This window comes from Penicillium cinerascens, assembly GCF_028974065.1.
Source record: "Penicillium cinerascens strain IBT 15544 chromosome Unknown contig_1_segment0_segment0, whole genome shotgun sequence".
Taxonomy (NCBI): Eukaryota; Fungi; Ascomycota; class Eurotiomycetes; order Eurotiales; family Aspergillaceae; genus Penicillium; species Penicillium cinerascens.
The window spans coordinates 2308327-2323303 of record NW_026695287.1 but is presented as its reverse complement, the minus strand read 5'-3'; the positions used below and the strand labels follow the sequence as shown (position 1 = coordinate 2323303).

Below are 14977 nucleotides of genomic sequence, written 5' to 3'. Positions count from 1 at the left end.
AGGTTCCCCCACGTAGATATGCGCCCGTTGACTATAGGTACGTTGATCATTGAGGTATACACCGCATGCACTGTTTGAGAATTGCCATAGCTAAGAAAATTACGATTCAGGTTCATCTAATCCTATAATTATTTACTTCGAACAAATAATTCAATCATTTTGATGAAAACACGTCGATTGAAGGTGATTGCCAAATTCACTATCAGGCCCTGACCGCTCACGTGCAAGACGCGTCGATTGCCTCGCGACGGCGCGGAAAGTAGACAAACGACAACGATACCAAGGCCATGAGTGCCATTCGCCCCCATGACGAAGAATAATCTCGCCTCGCATCTCAAATGGCTACTGAACCAAGGCCCCTCTCTATATCCGTCGTTGACCACCGAAACACCTCTGATTGAACGCGACAACCGCGTGTCCCAACAACCTACTCCGCCTTCCGACGAAAGCGACATACCTGATGAAGTTTTTGAGGACTGCAACGATGTGACGGATGATAATATGACAAGACTCATGCTTGCGCCGCAGTCGGCGAGCAAACCTCGCATGCTTAGCCACCCCGACACCATTCTCGAGAGTACGCCTTCGACATCGAAAATGCTCTCATCGTCGAAAAGCGTGGTTCAAGGTACGCAAGGACCATGCTGATATGACCGATAATTAGTTGGCTGATGCTGGAAAAATAGAATCTCATTATGAACCGGCTTCTTCTTTCAAGACTATTCAACCCAAAGCGACCCCACTTCGATCGGACCCCAAGATCGAGACCTCCCCGTTCGATGCCATTGAATCGATTGATCTGACTGGAGACTTTGGTCGCATGCCTTCTTCATCAACGGCCGAATTTGGAGAGCCGCGTCGATTATGGACCGAGGAAGCTGCATCACGCGAAGGACCCCGCGAGAAACGAGGGAAAAAACGGAAGAGTGATGAGTATGCATCCGACCTTCTTTCGTTGTCAAAACATGCTGTCAAAGTGCGAACACCTTCGAAGGCAAGCAGGCCCTCAACATCGAGTGGCGGCGAGTTCCTTTCTGCAAAGAGTCAAGCCAATCGAAAGAGCCCTCCGAAAACAACAATTGTAACCCAACAAAGCTCGAAGAAACCCTCGACGAGTAGTCGCAATCGAGTTATTGCCGACTCTGATGAAGAAGACGATCCATTTGACGTGAGCTGGTTGGTCGATGACCAGGTTGAAGATATGGTCCTAGATGCTGACCCAGGGCTATATCCACCGCTGCCCCAAGTTAGCCCCGACGAGAGTGAAAAGAAGAAAAACACAGGGACCCTGGCTTCTAGAAGCTCACCTTCGAAGGCCGTTGTAGGCAAGACAGCGACTGTTAAGGAGTCTCGGCCTCCGCAGCCATCCCCGGAACTGAAAGTGCCCAGTTCTCAGCAAAAGGACCCGAATATTTTGCAATTCCTGGCTCTGTCAGCAGATTCTTTGGGACATTTAATCTCGCAGTTGAAGGGCACCCTTCAAAAGAATGCGGAGGTTGTTTACGAACAAGCGATGGAAGGCCGACCGGCTCCTGATCTGATTGCTGAGAACAAAGACCTGGTTTCCCGAATCCAGGCCATTGAGACCTTGCAAACACATCGAACCACCCACAACAATTGTGTTTCTCGTAAGGAGACCCTCAAGCGCAGTCTCATGCAAGCTATCTCCCAGGGCTTGGACCCAACGACCATGCCGAACGAACTTGCACGAAGTCGCGCAGTTGAGGCGGAGCTGGAACAACTCGAATCAAAAATTCGCGATCTTTTGCCTCAAGCCAAGGTTTTTGATTTGGCGTCTGAGTCCATGCCAGTTTACCCCAGCTCACCGGTGAGATCTACTCGTGCACCTCAGCCTACGAAACGGTTGGATGAACTTTCCTTTTCACGAGAATCCCCCCTGCCTCGAAAATGCCAGCACAAAGAAGGGAGACTCCTCGAGAAACACAGTTGTTCACGAGTCTAAAGAGGTTTAAGGAAGACCCAATCGTGGCTCCCCATGACGAAAATCATATCTCTCGAAACATGGGCTCTCCGCCTCTGGAAGCGCCAATGGACTTCGACGATTTTGATTGGAATGCTAGTGATGATGAGATGCTAGAGGTATCTGGAAGCTTTGATGAGCCCCCAGCGCCTGCTCACGAACAGCCCAGCAAAAATCGCAAGGTCTTTGCGGAGACATCTGGAAACTCTTCTCGCATGCCTCCGCCAAAGAAGTCACCCGCCCGTAGCAACTTCTGGTCCAACCATCAATGGTCTCAGGAAGTGCGAACTGTTCTCAAGGATCGATTCCATCTCCGAGGATTCAGACCAAATCAACTTGAAGCCATTGACGCCACCCTTGGTGGTAAAGATACCTTCATCTTGATGCCTACTGGCGGAGGAAAATCACTGTGTTACCAGCTGCCTTCCATTGTGAATAGCGGCCGTACACGCGGTGTGACCCTTGTCGTATCTCCTTTACTGAGCTTGATGCAGGACCAGGTCGATCACCTGCGAAAACTGAACATCAATGCGTTTTTGATGAACGGTGAAACTGAGAAGACTGAACGCTCATGGCTCCTCGGCCAACTATCTAACAATGGTGGTGAGGGTATCGAGTTATTGTACATCACACCGGAGATGATCAATAAAAATCAAACTCTGGTTCGAGCTCTCGAAAAGCTTCATCATCGAAACAACCTGGCACGGCTGGTTATTGATGAAGCGCACTGTGTCAGTCAATGGGGCCATGACTTCCGACCAGATTACAAAGAACTAGGAGAAGTTCGAGCGAAATTTCCCGGTGTACCGCTCATGGCTTTGACCGCCACTGCCACAGAAAATGTGAAAGTGGATGTCATGCACAACCTCAAGATGAGTGGATGTGAAGTGTTTTTACAGAGCTTCAATCGCCCCAACTTGACTTACGAAGTGCGACCCAAGGGAAAAAATGACGAAGTCCTTGCCAGCATTGCCGATACGATTACGAGATCCTATAGAAATCAGTGTGGAATTGTTTACTGCCTGTCGCGCAAAACATGTGAGAAGGTTGCTGAGGACCTTCGGAAGAAGTACAATCTCAAGGCTCAGCATTACCATGCGGGCATGAAGTCAGATGAAAAAGCCAAGACACAAAATCTCTGGCAGATGGGCCGGTGCCATGTCATTGTTGCCACCATCGCGTTTGGAATGGGAATTGACAAGCCAGACGTCCGCTTTGTTTTCCACCACAGCATCCCGAAGAGTCTGGAAGGATACTACCAGGAAACTGGGCGTGCGGGCCGAGATGGGAAAAGATCCGGCTGTTATCTCTACTACGGATATAAGGACACCGCTACTCTCAAGCGCATGATTGATGAGGGCGAGGGCAGCTGGGAACAAAAAGCTAGGCAAAAGCAAATGCTTCGCAATGTTGTCCAATTCTGTGAGAACCGCAGTGACTGCCGACGAGTACAAGTTCTTGCCTACTTCAACGAATACTTCCGCCGAGAGGACTGCGGCAATGCTTGTGACAATTGCAAATCTGATCTGGTGTTCGAGGTACAGGACTTTTCTCATCATGCATCGTCAGCCATCAAGATTGTGCGGCATTTCCAGGATGATCTCAAAGAGAAAGTCACTGTACTTTACTGTGCTGATCTCCTGCGCGGGGATCTGAAAAGAGCTAAATCACCTTCCCATAAAAAGATACCTTGGTATGGAGATGGATCTGATCTTGATCGAGGGGAAGCAGAGCGCCTTTTCTACCGGCTGTTAGGAGAAGATGCGCTAGGAGAAGATAATGTCATCAACGGCAAGGACTTTGCGGTCCAGTACATCCGGCTTGGTCGTCGTGCGACGGAGTATGAAACCGGTCAGCGTCAGATGAAGCTACAAGTCCGCGTGTCTCCGAAAGGCAAGACAAAGGCAACTCGGCCAGCGCAGAAATCGAGACCCGGTAGTCAAGGCTACCCTCAATCTACGATGGTGTCGTCTCCTATCCAATCTGCCAACGACCGTCGTCACGCGCGCTCTCAGCAACGAGCCCCTCGTGCCGATCATTCCTCGGCTGATGAAGACAGTGATGGATTTGAGCCAATTCGAGTGGTCGGAAAACAACGACGTGAAAATGGGCGTGAACTTGGTCCTCCTATTACCAATGATCAAAAAATGGATCAGCTCGACCACCTTCACCGTGCTGTTGTGGAGGACTTCGAGGTTACTGCCAAGAGATACCTCCAAGATGCAAGTTTCTCAAATTTTGACTCTGCCATGGCGACGCTAACCTATTTCTTTAGATTGTTGTTGAAAAAGGACTTCGTTACCAACCATTCCCGGATTCCATTCTTCGCGAAATGGCCATTGGGTTCCCCAAAAGTGAGTAGTCGATTTGTCCGATGAAAATAATTGTGAACGAATACTAATGCTTGGGCAGATCTTTCGGAGCTTGCTTCCATTCCGAATATCGATCAAGACAAAGTTCAGCGATATGGTCGCCAGATATTGAGGCTGGTGGACAATGCCAAACGACGCTACGCGGAATTGACGCAAGACGCGCAAGATGCCGACACCAATGGAGTTGTGCCGGATCCGAACCATCACAATGTCATTAATCTCAGCAGCAGTGACGAGTACAGTGATGATGAAGATCTTTTCGTGGATCAAGCTTCGAATTTTGATTACCCCATGGATGACAATCCTCCCACTCAAGACATCACCAGCCGCTATTTCCCTCCCCCACCATCCCCCGGCTACGACCCTGCCGATGACATGGAGTCAGGCGCAGCTGCTTCCAGCTCCAAGGGGCGTTCCAAACGCCCGTACACTAAACGGCCAAGAGCACGCAAGAATGGCGGTTCTACCGGGGGTACCTGGAAAGCCAAGGGCCCAAGAGCAAAATCCAAGGCCGGGGATCGTGCCCTAAGTCGGTCCACTGCGCCGCTGAAGACCGCCAAAGCAAAGACACCCAAGTCTACGATTGGAATGATGCCTATTTAATTCTGATTCTGATTTTTTTTTTTCTTGTTGATCATTATTGGGCGTTTTTCTGTGTATATCAAGCATCTATAGGCGTTCTATTATTCCCCAGGGGCTGTTTCGGACTGTCTTTATACGGACTCATACCATGCATTGTCGATTCATTAGTGAATTAGGCTTTAAGTAGACATAATACCATTTGCTCTCCAGAAGCATCATATCACATCCTAGTCACCCAACGAACGGCCAAAATCAACCAGCCGTAGACGCCGCGCGTCTCGCGGATGGAACTGGGCTACCTTGGCTCTCACAAGGAACCTCGACGCAGCCGAGTCTCGTTCCAAGTCCACGTAGGAGTTCCCTGCCTCTAACAGTGCATCCAGCAGCTTGTGTACCTCTGTCGCAGCAGCCTCTCGCTTATTTGTCGGGTTCGAACTGTCATCATTGCGCTGCAAAAACTGATCAATCCGTTGTTGTCCTCCGTCCTCGGGCTCGGCTGGCAGTTTCTGCTTCTTCGGTTTCCCGTGCGCCGTGTAGCCCGCCTTCAGCGTAGCATCCAATACCTCCAGGGCATCTCCAACGGTGGGACCCCCAAGATCCTCCGCAGCAAGCATTGGAGCCAGGGTTTCATCGATGAAACCGTCGAGGGAAACCTTGAGATCCGCAGACGCGCGGTCCATTTCTTTGTTCTTCTTTTTCTGGTCCTTGACTACTTCTTGGGCTACCTGAGAAGGCGTCTGCTTTTGCTTTCGCGCATTGGTATCGCGAATACGCTGGATGCGCTCGCGGAGTCCATTTGCAATTGCGCGCGAGTCTCGTAGATTAGCCTCTTCAACTCTAAGGCGCTCGCGATCTGTAGATAACTTCTCCGCTGTCACAACCACCGACACCTTGCTCTCCCTGATGAGCTGCGAGGTATCTTCGACTGCAATGAGCGAAGGCAGGATCGAGCCCGTGGGTGGAAGGTCATCTTCTGCTTGTAGCAGTGAGTCATAAGCCCTTTTGGCACGTCTCGCTTGGGCCACCCGGACCCAGAGATCATTCGAGTTGTCCAACAGTCCATGGGAGCGAATCTCCCGTAGCTTTGCATGTAAGTTAGCTATAGAGTTCACCTCCGCCTTATGGCTCGACCAGATTACGTACCTTCTTCAGGTCATCTTCCTGACGTCTAACCTGCTCTTGAAGCTCGCGCAGAGTCTCGTCTAGGCGATGCGTATAGGCATGTAGGTTGGTTGCTCTAAGCGGCTCACTGGCGGACTCCTTCTCCGCTGCTTGACGGTTCTGGGCAAATTTTTGGATCTTCTGCACGATCTCCTCAGAGACTTCCATTTTTGCAGCTACGTCTCACGGGGCTGCAGATATTTGTCTCAAAAACAATACGTACCATTCGAAATGTGAACTCAATAACATCCCCAAACACCCGCGTCGCGTCGATAGCACGTGACGTGCCAGACCAGGTTTAGCGCGCGCAACTTGCCCGTCACTTCCACCTCGACCTCAACCTTGGACTTCATCCTGCTTACTGCAACTCCCCTCCCCTTCTTCACCCCAGCGTTTCCTTTGCGAAGTCTTTCCCATTACGAGCTGTCTCCTGCTCCCTGGAGATAGCACTGGTTCCGGTTCCTTCTTGCCTGGTTTCCTAGTTCCGACCCTCTCCTTACCCGTCGCAATTCACCGACACCCTTCACCTCCCTTCACCTTTCCCTCGGCATCCCCGACAATCTTTCCCAGGCTTCCCTTGCTTTTCTTTGAAGATCAACTCATCATACACCTTGATCTGCACTTTCTGTCGGCACAGCTCTCTCCATCCTTCAGCCTCTCCAAGCACCAGATTCCCTCTCCCGATCGCCAAGCACCAGCACGTTTTCGTGGGAACCTCTGGTGTACATAGACGATCCATAAGAAAGAAGGCAGATTTCGTTCTTGACCATCCGACCCTTTCACGTAAGTGAATACAGAACAGCACACAACAACCATGTCGGCTTCTCCGTCCAACACCCAAACGGCCAAGCGCCCTCTCGAGGATCCTTCGTCGCCCTCGGCCCCCAACGACCAGCCCGATGCCAAGCGCCCTGCTCTCGACAAAGTAGTGAAGAATGATGCCGAGGCCGAGGCCGAGACCGACGTGAACAGCCAGATCCCCACTGTGGACAACAAGGACAACCAGGGTGACACCGTCGTCACCGATGCTCCCAACGGCAAGGCCCACGACGAGACCCAGCCCATCCAATCGACCGCGTCCCATGGTGACCGCGCTGGATCGCAATCCGATACGCATGCGCCACAGGATGAGTCGAGCTGGATTCACATCCGAGCCGTGATCTCCAGCCCGGAGGCTGCTACCGTGATCGGAAAGGGAGGTGAGAACGTGTCCCAGATCCGCCGCATGTCCGGCGCCAAGTGCACTGTCAGCGACTACGCTCGGGGTGCCGTTGAGCGGATTTTGACCGTGAGCGGTCCCCAGGACGCGGTGGCCAAGGCATTTGGCCTCATCATCCGTACCCTGAACAACGAACCCCTCGACGCCCCTTCCACTGCCCAGTCCAAAACGTACCCTCTGCGTTTGCTAATTCCTCACATTCTCATCGGCTCCATTATTGGCAAGGGTGGTAGCCGCATCCGTGAGATTCAGGAAGCTTCTGGCGCTCGTCTCAACGCCTCGGACGCCTGCCTTCCGCTGTCGACGGAGCGATCCCTCGTCATCCTGGGTGTTGCCGATGCGGTGCACATTGCGACCTACTACGTTGCAGTTACCTTGGTAGAGCAACTGACCGAGCGGTTTGGCGGCCCTGCGGCATCGGCTTATGCCACGCGCAGTGGCGGCCCGGCCGGTGCTGTCCCCGGTGGCATGCAGGTCGTGCCATACGTTCCCCAGCCCGCTGGTGGCCAATACGGACACCCGGAAAGCTTCTCCAAGCGTGGCCCTCATCCCAACCGAGCTCAAGCCGGTGCCTACGGCGTTCCCTACATGCACGGCCAACCTGCTCCCACCCCTGTCGGCCAGCCTGCCATGCCCTATGCTGCTGCACCGCACACCCCCTATGCCGCTCCCACCCCTCATCAGGCGGGCCCCTATGTCCCCGGCCCTCAGCCTGCTCCTGCCCGCGGCGGTCCCCCTACTGCCCCTGCCCCTGTTGGCGGTGCCATGCCTGGCCAGCCTCTGACCCAGCAGATTTACATCCCGAACGATATGGTGGGCGCCATCATCGGCAAAGGCGGTGCCAAGATCAACGAAATACGCCATCTGAGTGGCAGCGTGATCAAGATCAACGAGCCTCAGGAGAACAGCAACGAGCGTCTGGTGACCATCACCGGTACCCAGGAGTGCAACCAGATGGCTCTGTACATGCTATATTCGCGACTTGGTTCGTCTCCCTCCATCAAATCCAGTGAAAGAGTCTTGCTAACAAGCCCACAGAGAGCGAAAAGCACCGCGTCTAAAGTTGATGCCAGTATTTCCTTGGGAGCCCCAACGGGCATCGTACCCCAAAAGTCTACGGTGGTTTATGCTGTTTTTGTTCTCCTTTGATTTCACGGTGTCTCCTTACTCTTTTCTTTCGTGCTGTATCTTATTCGAGGCGTGTGATTGAACCCGGGCCTCCTAATAACCAATCCCACAATTTCTTCAACCCCATTGCCCACCCCCCAACCCAAGTAGCCTTGATCTCACTTCTCTACCGTTGCACCATCCTCAATTCTTTCACTTCACAACAATCAATTGCAAGAAGCAGCACAACTTAACCATCCCAGCTCCCCTCAGATCTTCTGGAAACTGACATGCCTCAACTCCAACCCAGGAACAGGCGGCAGCATCTTCTGCCGAATGGGTGCAATACCCTTACTAAACTGCTCCGTCTCCTTCGCCTTCTGATGCGTCTCCACACTTTCCCACCCAATAGCAAGCAGATGGGCTACCGCCTGTCCACTCGGACTCTTCGCGTGCTGCACCGTCCCCGGCCGCTCCACATGGCCCATAGTCCACGATCGCGGGGCCTCCGCCTGCGGCAGCTGCTCAACCAGAGCCGTGCGGAAACTGATCAGGTCTGCATTCAGAGCCTTGACCTCAGGCACAGTCAGGTTACTAGGGAATGGCAGCACGCATAGCTCCGTCACCGGGTTCTTGGTAAGTGTATCCGTGCCGGAGATGGGGGGCTGCAGCGTTGTGTACAGCGCTGTTGGCGGCTGCTGGGTGGTGGCCAGGAAAGGCTTGAGATGCGCTGAGGTTATTGAGCCGCGCGCGTCGGTCCAGTCTAGGTTTGTTAGTGATGTAGACTACATAATATAGAGAAATTTACCGATGACCCAAACAATCGTGTCTATGTCCTCGACGGTGCGGCCCCACGCGGAGTTCGAGTAGCCGCTCTGGCTTTTGGCGGCGCGGAAGACCTTCAGCAGTGCTTCGCCTTCTTCGTCGTTGGGGTCCTCGGGCTTCACGCTGGGTTTTACTTTAAAGTAGATGAATTCAGTGATGGATTGCGACATGGTTGTGAGTATCTTAGGGTGAAAGGTGTTTACGGGAGTGAAATGGAGGTTGAGCTGATGTCACACAAAATGATGTCAGAGTCCGGTCTTCATTAAAGTCGGATAACAGAGAAAATCAGTCAAAGCTATGTACAGTCTTCGAAATAGAAAGACAGTCTTGAAACTCTCCCTGGTCAAAATTTGATTACTCCACGCCTGTGGACTAATTAGAAATGTCCGAATGCCATTGTGTTCCAAATCCTTCACATTCTAGAAATCCCCAGACTACCAGTCCACGCTGCGAACCTTGGTCTGTTTCTTTTCAATTGCACTCTTTAGGTTCTCGACTAGAACCTTTCGATTAGAGAATTTCCTCTCCCAATGAGCAATCTCTTCCTTGGCGGCGGCCGACCCAACGAGCTCCACGCTGCGGAGGCGGCTGTGTTTCGCGGAGCCGCTGATACTGGCCCGGAAGTTGACCCCGCGAGATGCAGACTCGGGTGTATGATATGCACTGCCATCAATAGAGCCGCGCGAGCCAGGAGTAGCAGGCAAAAGGGCAGCGTTCTTTCGCGGGGTTGCGAAGGGAGATCCTTCACGGCTGACGGAGGCGGAAGAAGAGTTAAGGTCGATACCGAGCTTCCGCATTTGAGCCTCGAGAACATCGATGTCACTACTCTTGCCCTCGGCCATGCTCATCATCGTGGCAATGGTCGAAGACACGGCCTCCACGGTAGGTCGCTTGCGACCGGTGCCAGAGCCATCAGGGCGCGGGATATCAGCAATCTTGGCTCGCAGGAGTGAAATGCCCTGTTCGAGATCGGCCATCCTCGCTTGGATCTGTGTGATTGCAGTTCGCAAGTCGTGCTGGAGAGCGGCCTGTTCAGCAGACAGTGGCGCCGTCAATATGGACCCGGTATCGGTGTGTGCATCGAGTGTCTTGCGGATGCTGGCACATTGACCACGCAGCGTGACAATGTCCTTCGTTAGCATCTCGCGACATTGTTCCAGCTTCTCCTCCACTCCCTTGACGCGTTGTTCGTCGAGGAATTGGTTGAGAGAGACCACAACATACTCCAGCTTGTTGATGTCTTGCAGGAACACCTCCTCATCCAAAATATCGGCAGGCTGGTCGCTTTTCAGGACATGCACCCAGTCGTCAACGTTGGAAGTCTCAGAAGATTGCTGGTAGAGGAGGAATGACTCCAATGACCGAGCATTGATACCCAATGTATCAACCATGGAATTGATATCACGATACAGACGTTCAATCATACCGGCAATACCTGGCTTGGCAGTCTCGCCCATGTAGTTCTGGTGTGGCAAGAACGGATCAAGAGTGGAAACAGCCTCGACCGGACGAGCAAGGTCGGCCCGAAGTCTCTCATCCTCATCGTCGTCCGACAAAGAAAGAGCTTCCTCCTCTTCCTGCCGTTGAGCAACTGCCCGAGCGCGAGCTTGCTCCTGGTGGGCAGTATCACTGGGCTTCCGCAATTGTCCTCTGCGCTGGGCCATCTGGGTTAGGGAAGCCTTGCGCGACGTCAGAGCACTTCCTGTTTCCGGACGGCTCTTGTTCTTCTTCGAGAACAAATTATCCTTTTGGGAACTGACACGGGTAGGGCTAGGGGAACGGAACGGTTCACGACCGCTTCGCGCTGCGGGTCCAGGAGCAAGGAGTGGCTGCTTGGTGATCTCACCGAACAGCTGTCGCGGAGGATGTTCTTGCTTCAGCGCAGTCTGAGAAATTCCACTGAAAAGTCCTCGGGTAGACCTCTTCTCGGACACCCCACCGAACGAACTCTCGGCCGACGGCTTGGGGCTCGGGATCTCGGTTTCATCATGAGTTATTTCTTCGCCACTGTCAGAGAAATCAGACTCATCCGCATCCTCTTCAGAATCCGCATCCGAGTCTTCTGGGACCGGAACAGCCTCCTCCGCCGGTTTAGCCTTGGCCTTTGAGGTGGTAAATTCCGGAGGCAAAGGTGCCTCTTCGGGCACTGGAGGCGGGCTTTCCTCCTTCTTGGGTTTAGCCACGAAATCGGGAGGAAGAGGAGCATCATCCACCTTGGGGGTGGACTTCTCTTGTGACAGGAAGTCTGGAGGGAGTGGAGCCTCGTCTTCTTTCGGTGAGAACTTCTTCGCAGAAACGAAATCAGGGGGAAGTGGCGCGTCCTCGACAGAACTCTTCGACACGTTGGAGGAAGCTGATGTATCGCCGGCAGCATAAGGATCCCTACTGGTTGAATCAGGTGGCAATGGCGCCTCCATTGAATGGAATGTGGGTGTGGTAACCGAATCTTCTCGCTTTGGAGTCGCAGTCTTATCTGAGGGTGCAGACAGAGGGCTGGTGACCTGGTTTTGGGAGGTCTGGCTGGTCGTAGTTGTGTTGGTGCCAAACAAGGAGAAGCTGGACTGCTTCGTCTCCGCCTGTTTCGACTCGCCGGAAGAGAAACTTGATTCGCTTGGCTTTCCAAAGGGGTTGGGTCTGGTGGGCTGCGAAGGCTGGCCGAAGAGAGAGGTCGGGGTAGTGGCAGGTTTGCTGGGTGCTCCAAACATTGAAGTAGATTCGCTCTTCACGGGCTGCCCAGGCTTGCTGGGCGCGCCAAACAGTGACTTGGACTCTGTCTTCGCTGGTTGCTCTAATGTGCTTGGTGCACCAAACATCGAAGTTGGCTCGCTCTTCGCTGGCTGCTCTGGCTTGCTGGGCGCGCCAAACATAGACTTCGGCTCCGTTTGTGCGGGCTTCTCAGGAGTACCAGCATCCTCTGCGTCATCCATAGACTCGGCTTGAGGGCTCGTCTTGTTGGGTGTCGAGATCATATCGTCAAATGAGTTACCAAATGAAAAGGCCCCCGAGGAGGGCTTGTCGGGCTTTGGTCCATCATTGACAGCTGTGCCGTCACCCTTAAAGGACGACCCAAGGACAAAACCACTTGGCCCAGATCCAGCCCCGGCACCGAAGGGGTTCTTGACCTCGGTGGGCTTGGGAGTAAAAGCCGAGTCTGTCTGCGACGGGGCCCCAAATGGCGAGGCTCCGGCAGGCTTCGAGAAGCCACTTCCACCTGTCGCAGGCTTTGAGAAGGAAGACTCGCCAGGCTTGGCGGATGCGAAGCCAGCGAAACCACCTCCACCACCACCCGAGAACGAACTGAAACCACCGCCAGAGGAACTATTACCCGTCCCCAGCAGACTCTTACCGGGAGTGCTAGGCTTTCCAAATGGAGAGGCCATAGCGCCAAAGCCCGACTGGCCGAATGAGGGCTGCCCTGGTGTGTTCGTAGTTCCGAAACCTGATCCTGGCTGAGAGGGTGCACCAAACGCAGGCCCCGGGGTTGACGGTGTACCAAACGCCGGACCCGAGCCGCCGCCTAACGGAGAGGGGCTTCCAAATGAAGGACCGGATGGCTTTCCGAATGCTGTGGCGCCCATGGTCGAACCTCCCATACTAGATGGACTACTGAGAGCTGGACCGCCAGATGGCTTGCCGAAAGTAGACGCACCGAATGGCGACCCTCCGCCAAAGGATGCCTGACAAAAAGCGGGCTGCGGTTGCGTAGTGGCAGGGGCAGGGGCAGGGGCTGGGGCTGGGGCTGGGGCGGATTGCTGGGGTTGAGAGGGCGCCTGTGGTGCTGAGCCAGCGAAGACGAGACCGGAGTAGGCAACCTGCTGGTGGATTGCGTCGTTGTAAATTAACCACCAGGAGGACAGAATACCTTCATTGTTGAGAAGGAATACACCGGGCACAGGAGTAGAGCTCTCTGTAATATCTGCGCCCTGAATGGGCATGATGACGTTCTGGGTGGACGACAGATCAGGAGCCAGACCGACAACAGAGGTCTCGCCGCCGTCATCCTGCAATGGAACAGAAGCCCGCTTTGTATCGTCGCTGAAGTCGACGACGGCGAACTGATTCACGAGCGATGGGTCCTCACTCGACAGTGATTGTTCGGAGCGAACGATGATACTGAGATCAGGAGACCTTGTTGATGAGAGGATCAATGCATCCTTCAAATGAGGTTTGTAGTCTCGCAAACGCGCAACGAATTGATACGCTGGTGTGTGCCTCATCTGGAAACCCATTGTGGGGCAAACTTCAGGCAATTTCTGGATCAGAAAGGGTGCCTGCTTCCGTCTGGTGATAATGTAATAGGATGACATGTCCTCTTCTGCGGAATTAGGAGTGTAGGCCACGAAGAAGATGTCGTTTTCAAGCCATGCGATAGATGAGACTGCAATTGTAAGTACAATCGCCTCAGAGGGGAACACGGGCCAAACTAGACTTACCATGGCATTCACCCTCCAGGTCCGAAGGCCGAGGGACATGGTCCTTTTGCGTTCCATCCGGGGTCATCTGGTCTGCTGTTCCATCGGCTAATCCAGCCACAATCTGCTTTCCCTTGTTACTCCATGCAACAGAGCTGACACCATTCTTCAGAATAGGTCCATTTGGCCCATTAACCAAGTTACCCGCCTTCAAATCGGCCATCAGGAGTTCACCGTTGGTAGTGACCATGGCAACGAAGGTAGAGTTGGGATCAGGGTTGGGCACCAGAGCGCGAAGTGAGACTCCATTTGTTGGGATAGATATCGCGGGTTGCGCATTTCCCGTGGCGAGATCTGAAGTCTGGAAAACAGATAACTGAGAGCCATTCTCGGTGGCTAAAATCAATGCGTCGTCGTTCGCGGTAAATGCGACATGTGTCGGGCGCGCAGGGAGAGGGATCTTTGCTTGTGGTTCGAAGGCCTTCGTCTTCATTTTGTCCTCGTCGGCGGGCGCTTCGATAGCTTTTCTGACAGAATCGGTGCTCGCGACGACAAGCATATCAGGACCAGCGCCTACCATCACTCCTTTGGACTGCGCGACAGCTAGGAGAGAAGAGGTCGAGGAAGGAAGCGCATCGCTTGGCCACGGGGTGGGAAGTAGACGGATATTAGCATCGCCAGAGAGGCCCTTGAAGCCAACTTGCTAAAGAATATGTAAGTCACAGGAGCTCTCAAAGCTCGCAGATGCTTTGGCGGGGCGACGTACATCAGTGTAAACCTCTGAGAGCTCTGGACCAAGCTCCGCTGACGCGCTCCCACTAGCGGGGCTCGATGCCCCGAAGCTGTTGAATGCCATTTTGAAACGGTCGAAACCAGCGGAAATGGAACGTGTATTAGCGCCTAAAGGAGAGCCGGTCCTGGAAGCATTGAGCGACGGAGAGCTCGGCGGAGTAGGAGAGAAAGAGCGTCGTTGGAGTGCTTGCGGACTCCGGTTGAAAAGGTGCAGGGTACGCGCAAAAATCTTGAGTACACCTCTCCGCGTACAGAGGAGATGGGGTGATTCAAAGACAGAGAGATCCCTGGCAGGACCGATGCAGATGTTCCAACCGGAGAAAGTGAGGATGAACACCCGAAAATGTTCTAGGCAAACACACCGCGTGGTGCCTGACGGCTCAGGCAACACCAGGCTGCGGGAGCTTCGTCACTTCCAACACAGCTCGGCTTCCTCCAGCTCGCCTTTCTCCCCCATCTCACCCACCTTGACGCCCTCCTTCCTCCTCTATTGTCTGCTTCCCATCTACCTACTATCTCCGTCGGA

General features: G+C 53.6%; 5 protein-coding genes across 5 annotated transcripts; 2 read left to right on the top strand and 3 right to left on the bottom strand.

The window, feature by feature from the left end:
• Positions 1–306: 306 nt before the first annotated feature.
• On the top strand, positions 307–4956 carry N7498_002424 (uncharacterized protein; the record flags this gene model as incomplete). Its single annotated transcript, XM_058449486.1, has 5 exons — positions 307–628; positions 687–1828; positions 1966–4203; positions 4257–4335; positions 4394–4956. The coding sequence occupies 5 exons, from the start codon at positions 307–309 to the stop codon at positions 4954–4956; spliced, it is 4344 nt and encodes a 1447-aa protein (XP_058311830.1).
• A 206-nt stretch (positions 4957–5162) lies between these two features.
• Positions 5163–6264, bottom strand: N7498_002423 (uncharacterized protein; the record flags this gene model as incomplete). Its single annotated transcript, XM_058449485.1, has 2 exons — positions 5163–6017; positions 6079–6264. The coding sequence occupies 2 exons, from the start codon at positions 6262–6264 to the stop codon at positions 5163–5165; spliced, it is 1041 nt and encodes a 346-aa protein (XP_058311829.1).
• A 646-nt stretch (positions 6265–6910) lies between these two features.
• On the top strand, positions 6911–8566 carry N7498_002422 (telomere maintenance protein PBP2; the record flags this gene model as incomplete). The annotated part of the gene is made up of 2 exons (XM_058449484.1): positions 6911–8300; positions 8354–8566. The coding sequence occupies 2 exons, from the start codon at positions 6911–6913 to the stop codon at positions 8374–8376; spliced, it is 1413 nt and encodes a 470-aa protein (XP_058311828.1). The 3' UTR covers positions 8377–8566.
• Positions 8567–8691: 125 nt separating this feature from the next.
• On the bottom strand, positions 8692–9417 carry N7498_002421 (uncharacterized protein; the record flags this gene model as incomplete). Its single annotated transcript, XM_058449483.1, has 2 exons — positions 8692–9185; positions 9231–9417. 2 exons carry the CDS (start codon positions 9415–9417, stop codon positions 8692–8694), a joined length of 681 nt encoding a protein of 226 aa, XP_058311827.1.
• A 264-nt stretch (positions 9418–9681) lies between these two features.
• N7498_002420 (FG-nucleoporin NUP159) lies at positions 9682–14515 on the bottom strand (the record flags this gene model as incomplete). The annotated part of the gene is made up of 3 exons (XM_058449482.1): positions 9682–13625; positions 13681–14362; positions 14426–14515. 3 exons carry the CDS (start codon positions 14513–14515, stop codon positions 9682–9684), a joined length of 4716 nt encoding a protein of 1571 aa, XP_058311826.1.
• Positions 14516–14977: the final 462 nt, after the last annotated feature.